At 33.3% G+C, this 14,408-nt stretch overlaps 1 protein-coding gene across 25 annotated transcripts in view; it reads right to left on the bottom strand.

Annotated features, from left to right (window-relative positions):
* Window positions 1-14,408, bottom strand: part of LOC125649358 (MAP/microtubule affinity-regulating kinase 3-like) — a 51,838-nt gene that overhangs the window by 12,170 nt on the left and 25,260 nt on the right. For 15 of the 25 annotated variants that reach the window (XM_056139280.1, XM_056139289.1, XM_056139293.1 and 12 more), the window contains exons 12-14: window positions 8,415-8,527; window positions 5,217-5,418; window positions 3,036-3,175 (exon numbers count right to left, since the gene is read on the bottom strand). In XM_056139280.1, the coding sequence (XP_055995255.1) occupies window positions 3,036-3,175; window positions 5,217-5,418; window positions 8,415-8,527 (455 nt within the window). Of the gene's footprint in view, window positions 1-3,035; window positions 3,176-3,654; window positions 3,745-3,995; window positions 4,017-5,216; window positions 5,419-8,414; window positions 8,528-14,408 lie in introns of all 25 variants that reach the window. The other 10 variants (XM_048876836.2, XM_056139277.1, XM_056139278.1 and 7 more) reach the window with 2 other exon arrangements.

Below are 14,408 nucleotides of genomic sequence, written 5' to 3'. Positions count from 1 at the left end.
GAAAACGTATCACGTTAGGTTTCTTTAATTACAAAAGAAGAAGAAAAGTGGAGCCATTCTACATTAACTTAAGTACGGAAAAAAGATTGATAAATGGGCAGAAAACTCAATGTTACCGTAAACCTTTCCCCTCCAAGGCATTACCCAACTATTGTACCTGTCCTTAACGACCACCTGTCTAACGCAACCAACGATCATGAGTTTTACAACCTTTTCGTGTAATTTCACCTTTATGAAACGACTGTACATTTTTTCGATTACAACGCGATTCCTACTTTCAATTTCAGTTGAGCATGACTATTCTGGGAATTATCGCCCCTAACACTTTCGTTTTAAAATGCACAGGTAATAGTTTGGCGGTGATCTTCTTTAATCAGCACTCTGAATCAATTATTATACCCAAGCTATCAGTTTGTTAACGTGTAATTAACATGCAGCGTCGTGTGAGGCTAATTACCAAAACCTGAGTTGTTGTTTATTTAACAAAATCAAGGATCAGGGAATCACGCCTGTTGTTTCCGAAGGTGTGAATTTCGACAGGCTTTGAGATGTGCAGGGTAATTCGGATATGAAATCTCCCACCTGGTATACCATTACGTTTAACAAGAGTGGAAAATTTGCCTGATTGCGATATAAATCGGGTAAATATTATGCTTGGGGCTGAAATTTTAAATGGAATATTCGCGAGTTTCCTGTACGAGAGATTGTTGGGAGGAAAAGTCAAAGAAAAAAACGTCACAATCTATATGCATACACTTTGTAATTTAGGGAAATATCTATGTCTTGCACTTAAGTTGCGAGAAAACCTAACTCGTTGAAAAGTTCTTCTCCGTTGCTTGCTTGAATTTGTACACCACTATACAATGCCATTTTATGTATACATATTGTAATTGATGTAAAAAGACACTTGTCTTTTAAAAGCAATAAAGAGAGTAACAATATATGTGAATTTAAATTTAAAGTGGTATAATATATTCATATTTTATTTAGTTTTATATCATTAAAAAAAAAAAACTTCTTGTTATTTCAACAATTAACAAGCACCCAGATCATGACATGAGTAAAAAGGACATGCACATCTAGTCCAGAAATGATATGACAATATCCCAAATCATTAGTCTAGTGAAACTGTTCGTTTATAATAAGCAAACAGAGCTTAGGTTTCTACAACTCGCATGTTTCCAGAGTATACAAAATTAATTGCATTTTTTCTTTCATTTTATATGCTGAGATCATCCTTTTTTCTCCCTAACAAAATTGCATTGGAAACCAAAATATGTAATTTTTTTCTGCAATGATTGCTACCTTCATCTCCCGATGAAACAACAAAGAAAGACATTTTATCGTTTTTATTTTTTGCATTTTTAAAAATATAAACTAGAATTAAGTTCTAAAATATCATATGGTTGATCCATTTGTTACGTTAAATGAAAGTATTGAATTGTATGGGTGGTGGTGGCAGTGGAGAATCTAATTATATGGGTGGTGGTAACAGAGGAAAATTTAATTGTATGGGTGGCTGTCTTAAAAATAAAGTGCCTTCCCTCCCCCCCATATTTTTTTTGCTGGAATAGCCCTTATTAACCCTTTCATCAACAGGATTTGAATTTTCCCGCCAATTAAAAAGTAAAATCTCGAGATTTTATGCAATTTGGGGACTTGTTTACAGTAATGACTGACCATTGAGATGAGGATTTTAACAGTACTTCCAAGTGAAGGTGAAAATAGTCAAAATAATCGTAAAGATGAGAGAGTTGTGGAATGTCATATTGGGGATGATGAGGAACTTGATATCATTTAACAAATCCTCAATGAGAAGAAATCAAGGAAGAATTGGTCAGCTTTTTGCTTGCACTTGATTGCGATATTAACCAATTCAAAAACAGCCTACTGTATATCTCAAAATTTACGGGAAGGTCTGGAATGTGAAGACATTTTGATGGGAGCTCATCCCCTTTGAACTCTTTCTCCGTATGCTTTTTATGGACACTTTGTTTGGAGAATTTTTTTTTACTGGATAGATAAAAATGCATGGGAAATGAATGTTTGTTGAATAAAATCTTTTGCAATTATTGAAGTTTTGAATAGATTTGTTTTAAAAATCAGATTTTACCTGCCGAGTGCTTTTTCATTCTTGATTTATCTGCAAATTAATTCATGATGACCTTGCAAACAGTATGAATATACATTTAAACATGTTTTCTATCAACTTACCAGATTTCAATAATATCTTTAATATATCATTACTAAATTATGACATTTTAAACATAACATATGTATACATTTTTATGAAATTTCCTCAGGAAATCCATCATCCTAGTGTTATTCATATGAGGGAAAGTAATTGGTGAAAGGGTTAAAATTAAACAAAGCTGATAAATCTGAAAATCGAAAGGGGCTTTCCTCTGCTTAATCAAAGAATTACACAAAAAAGAAAATCTTCCATGGGAAATTGCAGTTATTGCGTTCCATAGAAAGTTGTGACAGACAGATGGTCAGACTAAGTGATTACTATAGGGCACCTGCCACATGGCAGGGCCACGACATACATTTGTCTTTAAAATATTCATTTCACTGAGTGATAGTAATATACAGGTTTATTAGCCAAAATTAGCATTCTTGGTGATGGGGGTTGTCAGGTTTTTTTCTCAGTTAAATATGATTAAAATCTTTAATCCAAACAAATTCATAGAAAACTGCTTTTGCAAGAATTTTTGTGATATGCAGGCATGATTTCTTTCACATATCATTTCAATGGGTGCATTATCCCCACCAAATCCTTTTCTGATGAGTTCATGTAATTTCTTTACAAAGAACTTGTAGGTCACCATTCTGCATTGCAAAATTGTGCTGATACATTCACATGCATATACACCATGTATACCAAGCCAATCGGTTTACGATGATGTTCCATACACACATTGCTCAACTTACATTAAGATATAACTTTGCAATTTGATAACTTTTTGTGCAGAATTAATCTAGATATAGATTCTTTCAATAGACCTTTTCTCCATACTTGTGTTTTTTTTTACCTTAGGAGATTCCATGACTGAACCTCCTGAGGGAGTTTTACGTCCTGACAGGGCATTTTCCTTGGTTGAGGAAGAATCAATGGTGTTTTGTCTACGAGGGGTGTGTGATGATGATTGAGAGCTGGATGGTCCTGTAGTACCTGCAAATTCATCAAACGATTACATTTCGAGTTTATAGGGATCAAGTTTAAGAAATACTTCCATAAATAAGATCATCTAACCAGCTACGTCTATCAATGAGGACGTTAAAATGTAATGTAATTAACTTAGGTCAAAATAATGCAAACTTCAATGTAATCTAAGTGAGCAGATCAAAGGAAGTCATTTCAACAAGAATGAATTAACAGCATATGTATATCATTTGAAATTTCATATACCCTTAATCCATTTCTTTTCATCATTCATACAAAAAACAATCATAAAACAGTTGACAGTAATATCAAATTCATCTTTAAGAGTTCATGATTTTACTGAAAAAGTGGATTCCATCAGACAGTTAACATAAATAATGACTGCATCTGGCATTTTTTTGCTATACAGATTCGAACAATATGAAGTAAATGTACACGGAGGAACTATGCTAATTTTGAATTTGAATGACATACTTGTGTGAACTTACGTTTGATACCACCATTATTTTCTGTGAACTTATTAAGTTTGATACCACCATTATTTTCTGTGAACTTACGTTTGATACCACCATTATTTTCTGTATAACATAAAACATGTTTTATGTTTAACATATTTTCTGTGATCTTGCGTTTGATACCATTATTTTCTGTGAACTTACGTTTGATACCATTATTGGTTTGATACCATTAATTTCTGTGATCTTACATTTGATACCATTATTTTCTGTGAACTTACGTTTGATACCACCATTATTTTCTGTGATCTTACGTTTGATACCATTATTTTCTGTGAACTTACGTTTGATACCATTATTTTCTGTGTACTTACGTTTGATACCACCATTATTTTCTGTGATCTTACGTTTGATACCATTATTTTCTGTGAACTTACGTTTGATACCACCATTATTTTCTGTGATCTTACGTTTGATACCATTATTTTCTGTGAACTTACGTTTGATACCACCATTATTTTCTGTGATCTTACGTTTGATACCATTAATTTCTGTGATCTTGCGTTTGATACCATTATTTTCTGTGAACTTACGTTTGATACCATTATTTTCTGTGAACTTACGTTTGATACCACCATTATTTTCTGTGTTCTTACGTTTGATACCATTATTTTCCGTGAACTTACGTTTGATACCATTATTTTCTGTGTACTTACGTTTGATACCATTATTTTCTGTGATCTTACGTTTGATACCATTATTTTCTGTGATCTTGCGTTTGATACCATTATTTTCTGTGAACTTACGTTTGATACCATTATTTTCTGTGAACTTACGTTTGATACCACCATTATTTTCTGTGATCTTACGTTTGATACCATTATTTTCCGTGAACTTACGTTTGATACCATTATTTTCTGTGAACTTACGTTTGATACCATTATTTTCTGTGAACTTACGTTTGATACCATTATTTTCTGTGATCTTACGTTTGATACCATTATTTTCCGTGAACTTACGTTTGATACCATTATTTTCCGTGAACTTACGTTTGATACCATTATTTTCTGTGAACTTACGTTTGATACCATTATTTTCTGTGATCTTGCGTTTGATACCATTATTTTCTGTGAACTTACGTTTGATACCATTATTTTCTGTGATCTTACGTTTGATACCATTATTTTCCGTGAACTTACGTTTGATACCATTATTTTCTGTGAACTTACGTTTGATACCATTATTTTCTGTGATCTTGCGTTTGATACCATTATTTTCTGTGATCTTGCGTTTGATACCATTATTTTCTGTGAACTTACGTTTGATACTACCATTATTTTCTGTGATCTTACGTTTGATACCATTATTTTCTGTGATCTTGCGTTTGATACCATTATTTTCTGTGATCTTGCGTTTGATACCATTATTTTCTGTGAACTTACGTTTGATACTACCATTATTTTCTGTGAACTTACGTTTGATACCATTATTTTCTGTGATCTTGCGTTTGATACCATTATTTTCTGTGATCTTGCGTTTGATACCATTATTTTCTGTGAACTTACGTTTGATACCATTATTTTCTGTGAACTTACGTTTGATACTACCATTATTTTCTGTGCCTTGACTGTATCGTCGCCTGCCTTGATTAGTGCCACTACTGGTAGCAGACTGACTCCGCGTCACTTTGTTAGGAGACTGACTGTTGGTTGTGTTTTCACTGTGAGGCCTATTGGATGATATCTGTCCTAAATGTCGTAATGACTGACTACTACCAGAACGGTCACTGCCCTCCAACTGCAAAAATTGACACAGGCATAAGTTATCAGCTCATGTCTTGAAATTTCCCCCAAAATCCCATACAACAAGCTTCTTTCATACATCATTACCAGATGCTCTAGGAAACTTGACTTGGTCAGAAAGGGTTCCATTGAGAACATAATTCATGTGTTACATGCACTAGTGCTAATGACACAGAATTCATTAATGTTTGTAATGACATACAGGGTTGATAATGTTCAGTTCCCAGATCTGCATTTCCATATCAACAGCAGGACCAACTATGTTTGTATAAAACATCATAGCCTCTTATTGATAAAAGTTCAAAATATTGAGTCCCAACAAAAGTAACTCGAAAGAATGGTTTTAACATGCTAAAACTGATGTCTCTCCTTCCATTTTCCATAGTTTATTAAACATCTTTAAAGTGGTAAATTAAGATTTAACGATACATAACAGTCACCTATATGAATATGTGCTTCAACAAAGAAACATATAATAGTAAATTATACTTGCTGACATACCAAATGCCTATGTCAAAAGACAAATAACTTATGGTTCGGACAAATAAAAAATGCCCAAAAGATTGTGTTATTTGACCTTTACATAAAAGGTCAAAGTAAAAGGCCATAAAAAAAAAACCCACACAACACACTGTCTTATCATGGTATACCCACATACCAAATATCAAAGGCCTATGTCAAAAGACAAAAAAGTTAGGGTTCAGACAACAAAAATGCCCATGACAAAACAGTGAAGAGTGTGTCATGTGCCATTTTTGCTGACCTTTGACCTTGATCTTTTATGTAAAGGTCATATAATAGAATTTTTGGAGCAGTTTTTTCCTGGACCAGAACTTTTTTGTCTTTTGACATAGGCCTTTGATATTTGGTATTCTCAGAGAATCTCGTAAATTGTTAAACCTTCCGTATATTATATAAAATATGTTCAAACCAAAGTGGATTGAAATTGACTTCAAAATCTAGTTCTCAGATCGTCCGCAATGGGTGGCGATAGAATAGTCTGCGCTCAGTTGTGCATTGCGACATCAAATGTTTTGACTGTAAATGATGAAATCACAAATCCTATATAATATATATTCTTGCCATTTTTATGTGTCCTTAAATGACACAGTACTTTCATTTGAAAGTACATGCTTGGAAAGGAAGCATGTAAAATTCTTGCAAAAGTAATCTATTCTTTCCTTAGTGCAAATGCAGAGTGGTGTGAAATGGAAATCACTTCACGCCTGAAATCACACCGATGCCCAGGTTAGGTGATTGACAGCTAGGCTGGTGTTAAGCATTAATCTGCTAATCTTTATCTTTTTTATTTGCATTTCCAAAGGTGCAATGCATAATATCACTTAGAAAACAAATGGTGGGTATTTTATTTAACTATCTATCACAACCACACACACATATTTATTCTTTTTTTGTATAAAGAGAAATGTGTTAAGAGTAAATTTTCATTAATATCTATAAAAGTTAAAGTTAAATCAAATTCCTGAATGTTCAGCAACATTATTTGATAGATTAAAACACCTGCACATAATTGACTCACTCTGCATTTTGTTATTCTAATCTGGGACTCTCTAGCTTTTGTCTCTGTATGATATTTAAGCTTGTTGTCTTATCAATGTTAGGAGTTAATTGGCTCCATGGGATATTTAGTCAGCCTTCCAATATCTTTTCAATGCTACACTCAAGGAATAAATCAAGTTGATGTAATTCTGCTCTACATTACTATGCCTTTTTTTTTTTTGGTTTGTTTTACCAGATGTGTCAGAGAAGGTTCAATCTGAGTACAATCAGAGGTCTTTGATCCACTTCATAATCTATCTTCTCCCAAACCCACGCCATCTCAGACATCACGTGAATTCACAAAATCTAGTCCGCATTGATACTGAATAATAATTTTTAACTACTTTTTGCAAATTTTCATATCTTTCAGATAATTGTTAACAAAATCTTCATGGATTTTTTTCTTAGTTCTCAAACTTTTCGTAATTTGAATAACTGTGCAGGTATCAATATGCATTTACTTTCGCGCCTTCTGTCAGTGGTCTTCACTCGTAACAACTCGGCCACTTCCGTAACCTACAATGGCCAACATATTCATCCACTACAATACCCAAGGTGTGTTTCATATATATAGAGATGATGTCGTTCATGGATTAAAATAATGTTAAGATTTTTACATTTATTTGAATTCCTTGTAGTTTGTTTCAATATTGTCATATGTATTTTACTTCTTCTGTAAAAGTAACTACCTTTTTGGTGGAAGCATTGACAGGAAGTCAACTGCGGTTGTGTAAAAGAATTGGCAGGTGAGGCCGTGTGATTGCTATATGGCGATGGAGCTACCTCTCGACCCCATAAAAAGTTAAAAATGTTCAATTGTTAACACACATTTATAACTATGACCATTTTGACCCCACCCTGGTACTAAAACCCCTACCCTTGGGATCATAAAATCTATTATTTAGGTAAAGGGCTACCTGTTCCTGCTAAATACCAATTTAGTTTTAGTATCTATAGCATTAGAGACAATGTTCTTTAAAAGTTTTACACATAAATACTGAAAGTCAGGGGTCATAAAATTGACAATTTTGTTAGATGCCTTGAACTCTATATGACTGTCCTCCTTGTCCCAAAGATACATTATATCAAATATGACAAGAATTGCAAGTTAAAAATGTTCAGACACAAGACCAATAGCACACCTGAGTGACATTGAAATTGTTGCAATGAAAACTCTTTGAGTTAGCATGCATGGTATATCTAAATACAGACAGACAAAGCAATATGACCATAAAAGTTAAAGTTGTCTTTCTCTTATTGTAAAGTATTTCTGTACAAAATTTCAAAATGCTATGGTAAAAACGGTTTGAGTGATCACATTACAAAAAGGTTTTGAAAGACAGATGGACAAAGAGATAACATGGTTCCTGTATGGCTACCATATCTTCAATGTGGGGCCCTAATGAGGAGATTTAGGGACTATATACATACATCTGTTGTCCTCCTTCCCAGCAAAAGGTAAGTAGCCTGGACATCATCATACTTCTGCTGTGTGATAGAGTCTTCTATAGCCTGTCTTGTGTAGCCCATGTTTACCATTAGTTCTAAATTCAATACAAATTGAAATTAATATGGTTTGTATTTCAAGACACCAATATTTTTTATATAAACATTTTAAAAAAAGAGGCCCATGGGCCACAATGCTCACCTGAACACTTGAATTTTCCCATAAAAAACTTAAATCCCCCATTATGACTATCAACTTTTTCTGGAGTCATTCTAAAATTTGTGTCCATTCTCATACTGTAAACCCCCCAGTGACCTTCTCTGGCTCCAGAGGCCATGGTGTGAAAAAAGTTATAGGTAAAATACATAAGGACCTTGCATATTAATTTGACAAATTGTACTATTGTGGTTTTCTGTAAGATTTGTAAAGAATTATTTGTAAGTAAAACTTTAAACCCTAACCAGTTGCTGGTGTATAAAAGAATAGGAATCAAATAAAAAGAATCTTTACATATTAATTTAACAAACAGTAACATTGTCTTTCATAATCCCTCAAAACTACGTTTCCACAAAATGACAAAAATGAGGTTGACACTGACTACTGTCCAAGTTTACATGAAAAACATAGATAAGAATATCCTATTTCCATAACCATTTGCTAGTAGTTAATGTAGTAAATGTGTGAAATCAATAATTATTAAAGAAAGTGTTTAATTATTATTTAATCAAGGAATTTGACTCATTTTCATATCCACTGATTCAAAGGGGCAATAATTTTTAACCCTAGCTTCTTTAAGGTAGCTCCATCCTCATGTGACTTATCAATATTAATGGTTAAAAGTGGAAAAACTTTATTAATTTTCACTCAATATAGTTTAATTCAATTGATAACCAAAGAAAATGTATATGTTGCCACCTTTTTAAAGATGTCAGACATACAAAAACAGAAGTATATATCAACATCAGAAAATCACACATTTTCGTTAAACAGAATAATAAAAATAGATAAAAACTTGTTGAAATGATAAAATCTAAATATCAACAGTTTTAAAAAACTGCTAATTCATAAATATGTATAGATTAATCATGGATATTAGGGAAACCAATGTATAATAGACATCCAGTTGAGGAAATTCCACCACAGGAGTTAATGCCCATGACAACATTTTTAAAAATCATAAATAATTAATTATCTATGGAAAATATAAACTTTTTCAGTATTAATAGTTTACCAGATTTTTTATTATATCCAGTGAATAATATTCCTCAGAAAGATATATTTCTATCATGCACAAAGTTTAATTTATCAAGATTTTTGCAAAAACCTATGACGTCATATGAGGATTGATCAACCTTAATGTGGCAACATCTGATCAGAAACTGGACCTCAGTTTTTAGGGTCTCATCTGAAAGACCTGCCACTCTCACTTCCAAATGCTAAGCATATGGCAAAGGAACTACCTAATTCTGTCTCAGAATTGACAAAGCCAAGGCAGGATGAGCAGGGCTCAAATCCACAACCTACTGGTCTAGAGCAAATCCTCTAATCACCAAGCCACAGCAGTCACCAGAAAAGTTTTCAAAAAATCTTGACAATCATAATACCATTATTTAAGAAAGTTTCAACTTTTCTAGTAGTGGTTCTCACAGATTTTTTTTTTTAAACATCCATCCTAGTGTCCCTTCTTGTGAACAAACTTAAATCCCCTTTATCTATAAGTTTGGTTGAAATTGGCTAGGTGGTTCGAGAAAAGGTTGAAAATGTAAAAAGATTACAGACAACTGACAGACGGACAAAGTATGATCAGTAAAACTCACTTAAGCTTTCAGCTCTGGTGAGCTTAGAATATCACTTTTCATTGTGCATTTCTTATTACATTATCACAATTCAAATCACACCGACAGGAGAGTTAAAGGGTATATTTGGTTAATTCTGTAAGATAAGTAATTTGACATTGTTTCTGAATAAAGCTTTTGCGCAGTTCACAGATCTATATATTACTCAAATCATAAGAGATCCAGAAATACAAAATTGGTCAGTTCACAGATATATTACTCAAATCATAAGAGATCCAGAAATCAAATTTCAGTGCAAGATTTCAGGTTTCCCTGTTGAATAAGCATGCAGAATACAGTAACTCAAGACAACAAACAATAACAAGCAATATACTAAGTATGTTGGTGTTCCCAACCCTTTAAAAATGTTTTTGCCAGATATCTTAGATCAGATTACATTATACTTTGATGGACATTTTTGACAGATATCTTAGATCAGATTACATTATACTTTGATGGACATTTATCAATGTATTGCTGGTTCTGCAAGAAAATACTTCTATACTTCGGATTCTATGAATCTTTGCTTACCCCTCCATCAATGTTGCAAATGTACCTTTTTTTTTCTTACCGTTTGATTCCTTACTTTACTTCAAGTCATTGTAAAAATAAAAAGAATCATCAACAAAATTATGACTGGATTGCAAAAGAAAAATAGTTCAACATACAAAAATAAATAAATTATCAGCTACATGATCTTAGCAAAGTCTGCGTCGTAACATAAACTGTATAAAATAGATGTATACTTTAATGGTAGTTTATGCATTAAAAACAAGCTCTGTAAACAAAACAAGTAAACACAAGGGGCTAATGATGTAATAGGTGCATCTTTCCTACCCTGGAACACTTTGCCATGTTTTTACTTCATCAAAATTGACTATCATTACATTTCTCCATTAAAAAATCAATGCCTAGAGAAATATTTCAAACTTTTCTTCTAGTGACCTTCACTTTGATTAAATGACCTTGGTTCAGATTCACAAAATGACCCTGGTTCTCAGTAATGATAAACCATCTAGTCATAACAACCTCTGTGCCAAGTATTGACATCAAAATTATCTCTACTGCAATATAACCAAGACAATTCTTTTTTAATGAGTGACCTTGACCACAGCCACATGACCTTTCAGGTTCAAGACATTAATAACCTTTGTGCCAGTTCATAAAAAAATATGGCCAGTACATATACTTTTTCCCAGGTGAAAGTGACCAATGCTCATCAATACACCTAGCTTGTCTGTTCAAGGATCAAGGTTTTGAAGACTATATTTTCATAGATTTTAGTTCAAATCATTCATGGGTCATGATATTTAAAGTATCTTATTTTCCTTCTCCAAATAATAATACACACATTCTGCAGTTTGAGAAAAAGCCAAAAATGTCCTACATTTAACAATCTAAAAAATTAATCTATGCTGTATAATATTGATTATATTAATACACTTGCTTTCTTACAGAAGACTGTGATCATTTTCAATTGGAATCAATGTCTCAATAAGAAACTATGTCAAAGACACTAATCAAGTAACTTTTGTTACCAATACATGTCAAGGTCATGAGAGATTAATGCATTCAGTGTGTTACCATCAGATCTCTATGGACTGAGTATAAAAGATAAATGTAGAACCCTAATTTCTATGTTAAGGAACAAAGAAAAGGAACAGATTGTACACGTCTTATTGAAACCTGTTGATGGACAAAGTTTGAAAACTGAAGGTCTTCCCTCAAAGGACATTGCACATTACTAAACATTTTTTTGCAAAATTAATTGACAAGTTTAAAAGCAACGAAATTCAAATTACTAAACATTTTTTTGCAAAATTAATTAATGAGTTTAAAAGCAACGAAATTCAAATTTTTCGATATATATATTTACTCTTGAGATTTTATGCTACAGTATGTGTGATGTCATTTTGCAGTTTTCCAAAGGAAGGTGTGAGGAGCAAGACTTAAGCAACATTTTTGGTCGGAGCAAAGACTTTGCCATCAAAATGCGGTCGCCCGAGTTAATGCACTTTTCCAAATAGCAGCTGAACAAAGACTCGGATAAACAGCGAGAAAATAGTTATGTAGAAGCCAAGCACAGGTACAGTATATGCACTTTGTTCTGGTCTTCATCATTTCACAAATCCACCTTGGGAATAAAAAATGACCTCGTGTTTCCCAGTTCCTACCAACTCGTAGATTTACAAAAACTTTAAAGATCGAAAATAACTGAACTTGCATTTATAAATAATAAAATATTGTAATTCCTACTTTACATTGAATTATAATCCTTTTAAAATGCAGCCAAAGTTCTTTTAAAAAATAATTCATAACATCAAGTACAGCATAACACTGTGTTCCCACTTGCTAACGATGCGTAGTTCAAATTTTTTTTAAAAAACAAGAGGCCCACAGGTCTAAGGGTCACCTGAGTATCATAGCCCATACAGGGAGTCTCATATTTTCATTTAAGTCTCAATATGGAGTCCTTTGTGCACATGTTTGTGATCTTTCAAACTTTGCAAACAATTTCTATTCATTTACAGAAGAAGGAGAAATGGAAGTGGAAGTTTGAAGCATATAAATCATTTTGCTAAGTCTATTGATCAATCCAGCAGGCAATTGAAAACTACCATTCTATTGTAATTCCCTGTAATTGGTCTCAATACAGCTGGTCTTTGTACAAAGTTGAAAAGTCAATGGTAAACAAATAGGTTTCAGTAAAGCTTGCTTTGGGACTAAGTAAAACAAAATGTGCTTGTGAGACACTGATGTCCTTGTATGGTAGTAAAATAATTCTAGTACAGAAAGAAAGGTCGATACAAGGAATACACATATCAAATATAAAAAGCCCTATCACTAACCATTCAAAAGTTGTGGCAAAAGTTGGTCAAATTCCCAAGGTCAAACATTTTAGTACCAAAACAAAAAAGGTCTTGGCACAAGGAATACACATGTTAAATATGAAAGTCCTAGAACTAACAGTTCAGAAGTTATGACCAAGGTAAACATTTTTCAAAAGTAGGTCAAGGTCATGAGGACAAGAATTTTGGTACCAAAAGAAAGGTCTTGTAAGGCCACATCAAATCGACTCTCTGGTTCTCAGACAATTGTTTTTCAAACAAGAGATGTTTGTAAAACACATATGCCCCCCATGGTGCAAAATTGAAAAGGGTTATACACACACATCATTTAATTGATAGTAGTATCATCAATTCAAAATATTGAGCAGACAATATCTTCCTATGTCAAGGGTGAATTGACCATGTGACCTAAATATCAATAGGGGTCATCTACTCCTTATGCTGTACCAGTGTACCAAGTTTGGTGTCAATCAAGCAAATAATTCTTAAAATATAGGAGACAATATATTACTATGTCCAGTTCAACAATTGACTTTTGACCGCAAAATCAATATGGGTCATCTTCTCCTGAAGATGTACCAGTGTACTAAGTTTGATGTCCGTCAAGCAAAGGGTTATCAAGATATTGAGTGGACAGTATATTACTATGTTCAGTTTGACCTTTGACCATGTGACCTCTAAATCAATAGGAGTCATCTCCTCCTGAATATACACCACTGTACTAAGTTTGATGTCTGTCAAGCAAAGGGTTCTCAAGATATTGTGCAGACAGTATATTCCAATGTCCAGGTTGACCCTTGACCTTTAAACATGTAACATCAAAATCAATAGGGATCATCTTCTCCTGAAGATGTACCAGTGTACCAAGTTTGATGTCTGTCAAGAAAAGGGTTCTCAAGATATTGAATGGACAGTATATTTCTATGTCCAGTTTGACCCTTGACCATGTGACCTCAAAATCAATAGGGGTCATCTTCTCCTGAAGACGTACCAGTGTACGAAGTTTGATGTTTGTCAAGCAAAGGGTTCTCAAGATATTGAGCGGACAGTATATTCCTATGTCTAGTTTGACCATTGACCATAAAATCAATAGGGGTCTTCTTCTCCTGAAGACGTACCAGTGTACCAAGTTTGATGTCTGTCAAGTAAAGGGTTCTCAAGATATTGAGCGGACAGTATATTTCCATGTCTAGTTTGACCCTTGATCATGTGACCTCAAAATCAATAGGAGTTATCTTCTCCTGAAGATATACCAGTATACTAAGTTTGATGTCTGTCAAGCAAAGGGTTCTCA

Source organism: Ostrea edulis, chromosome 5 (genome assembly GCF_947568905.1).
Source record: "Ostrea edulis chromosome 5, xbOstEdul1.1, whole genome shotgun sequence".
Lineage (NCBI taxonomy): Eukaryota > Metazoa > Mollusca > Bivalvia > Ostreida > Ostreidae > Ostrea > Ostrea edulis.
Note: the sequence above shows the minus strand (reverse complement) of the source record. Positions and strands in the feature narration are given on the sequence as shown.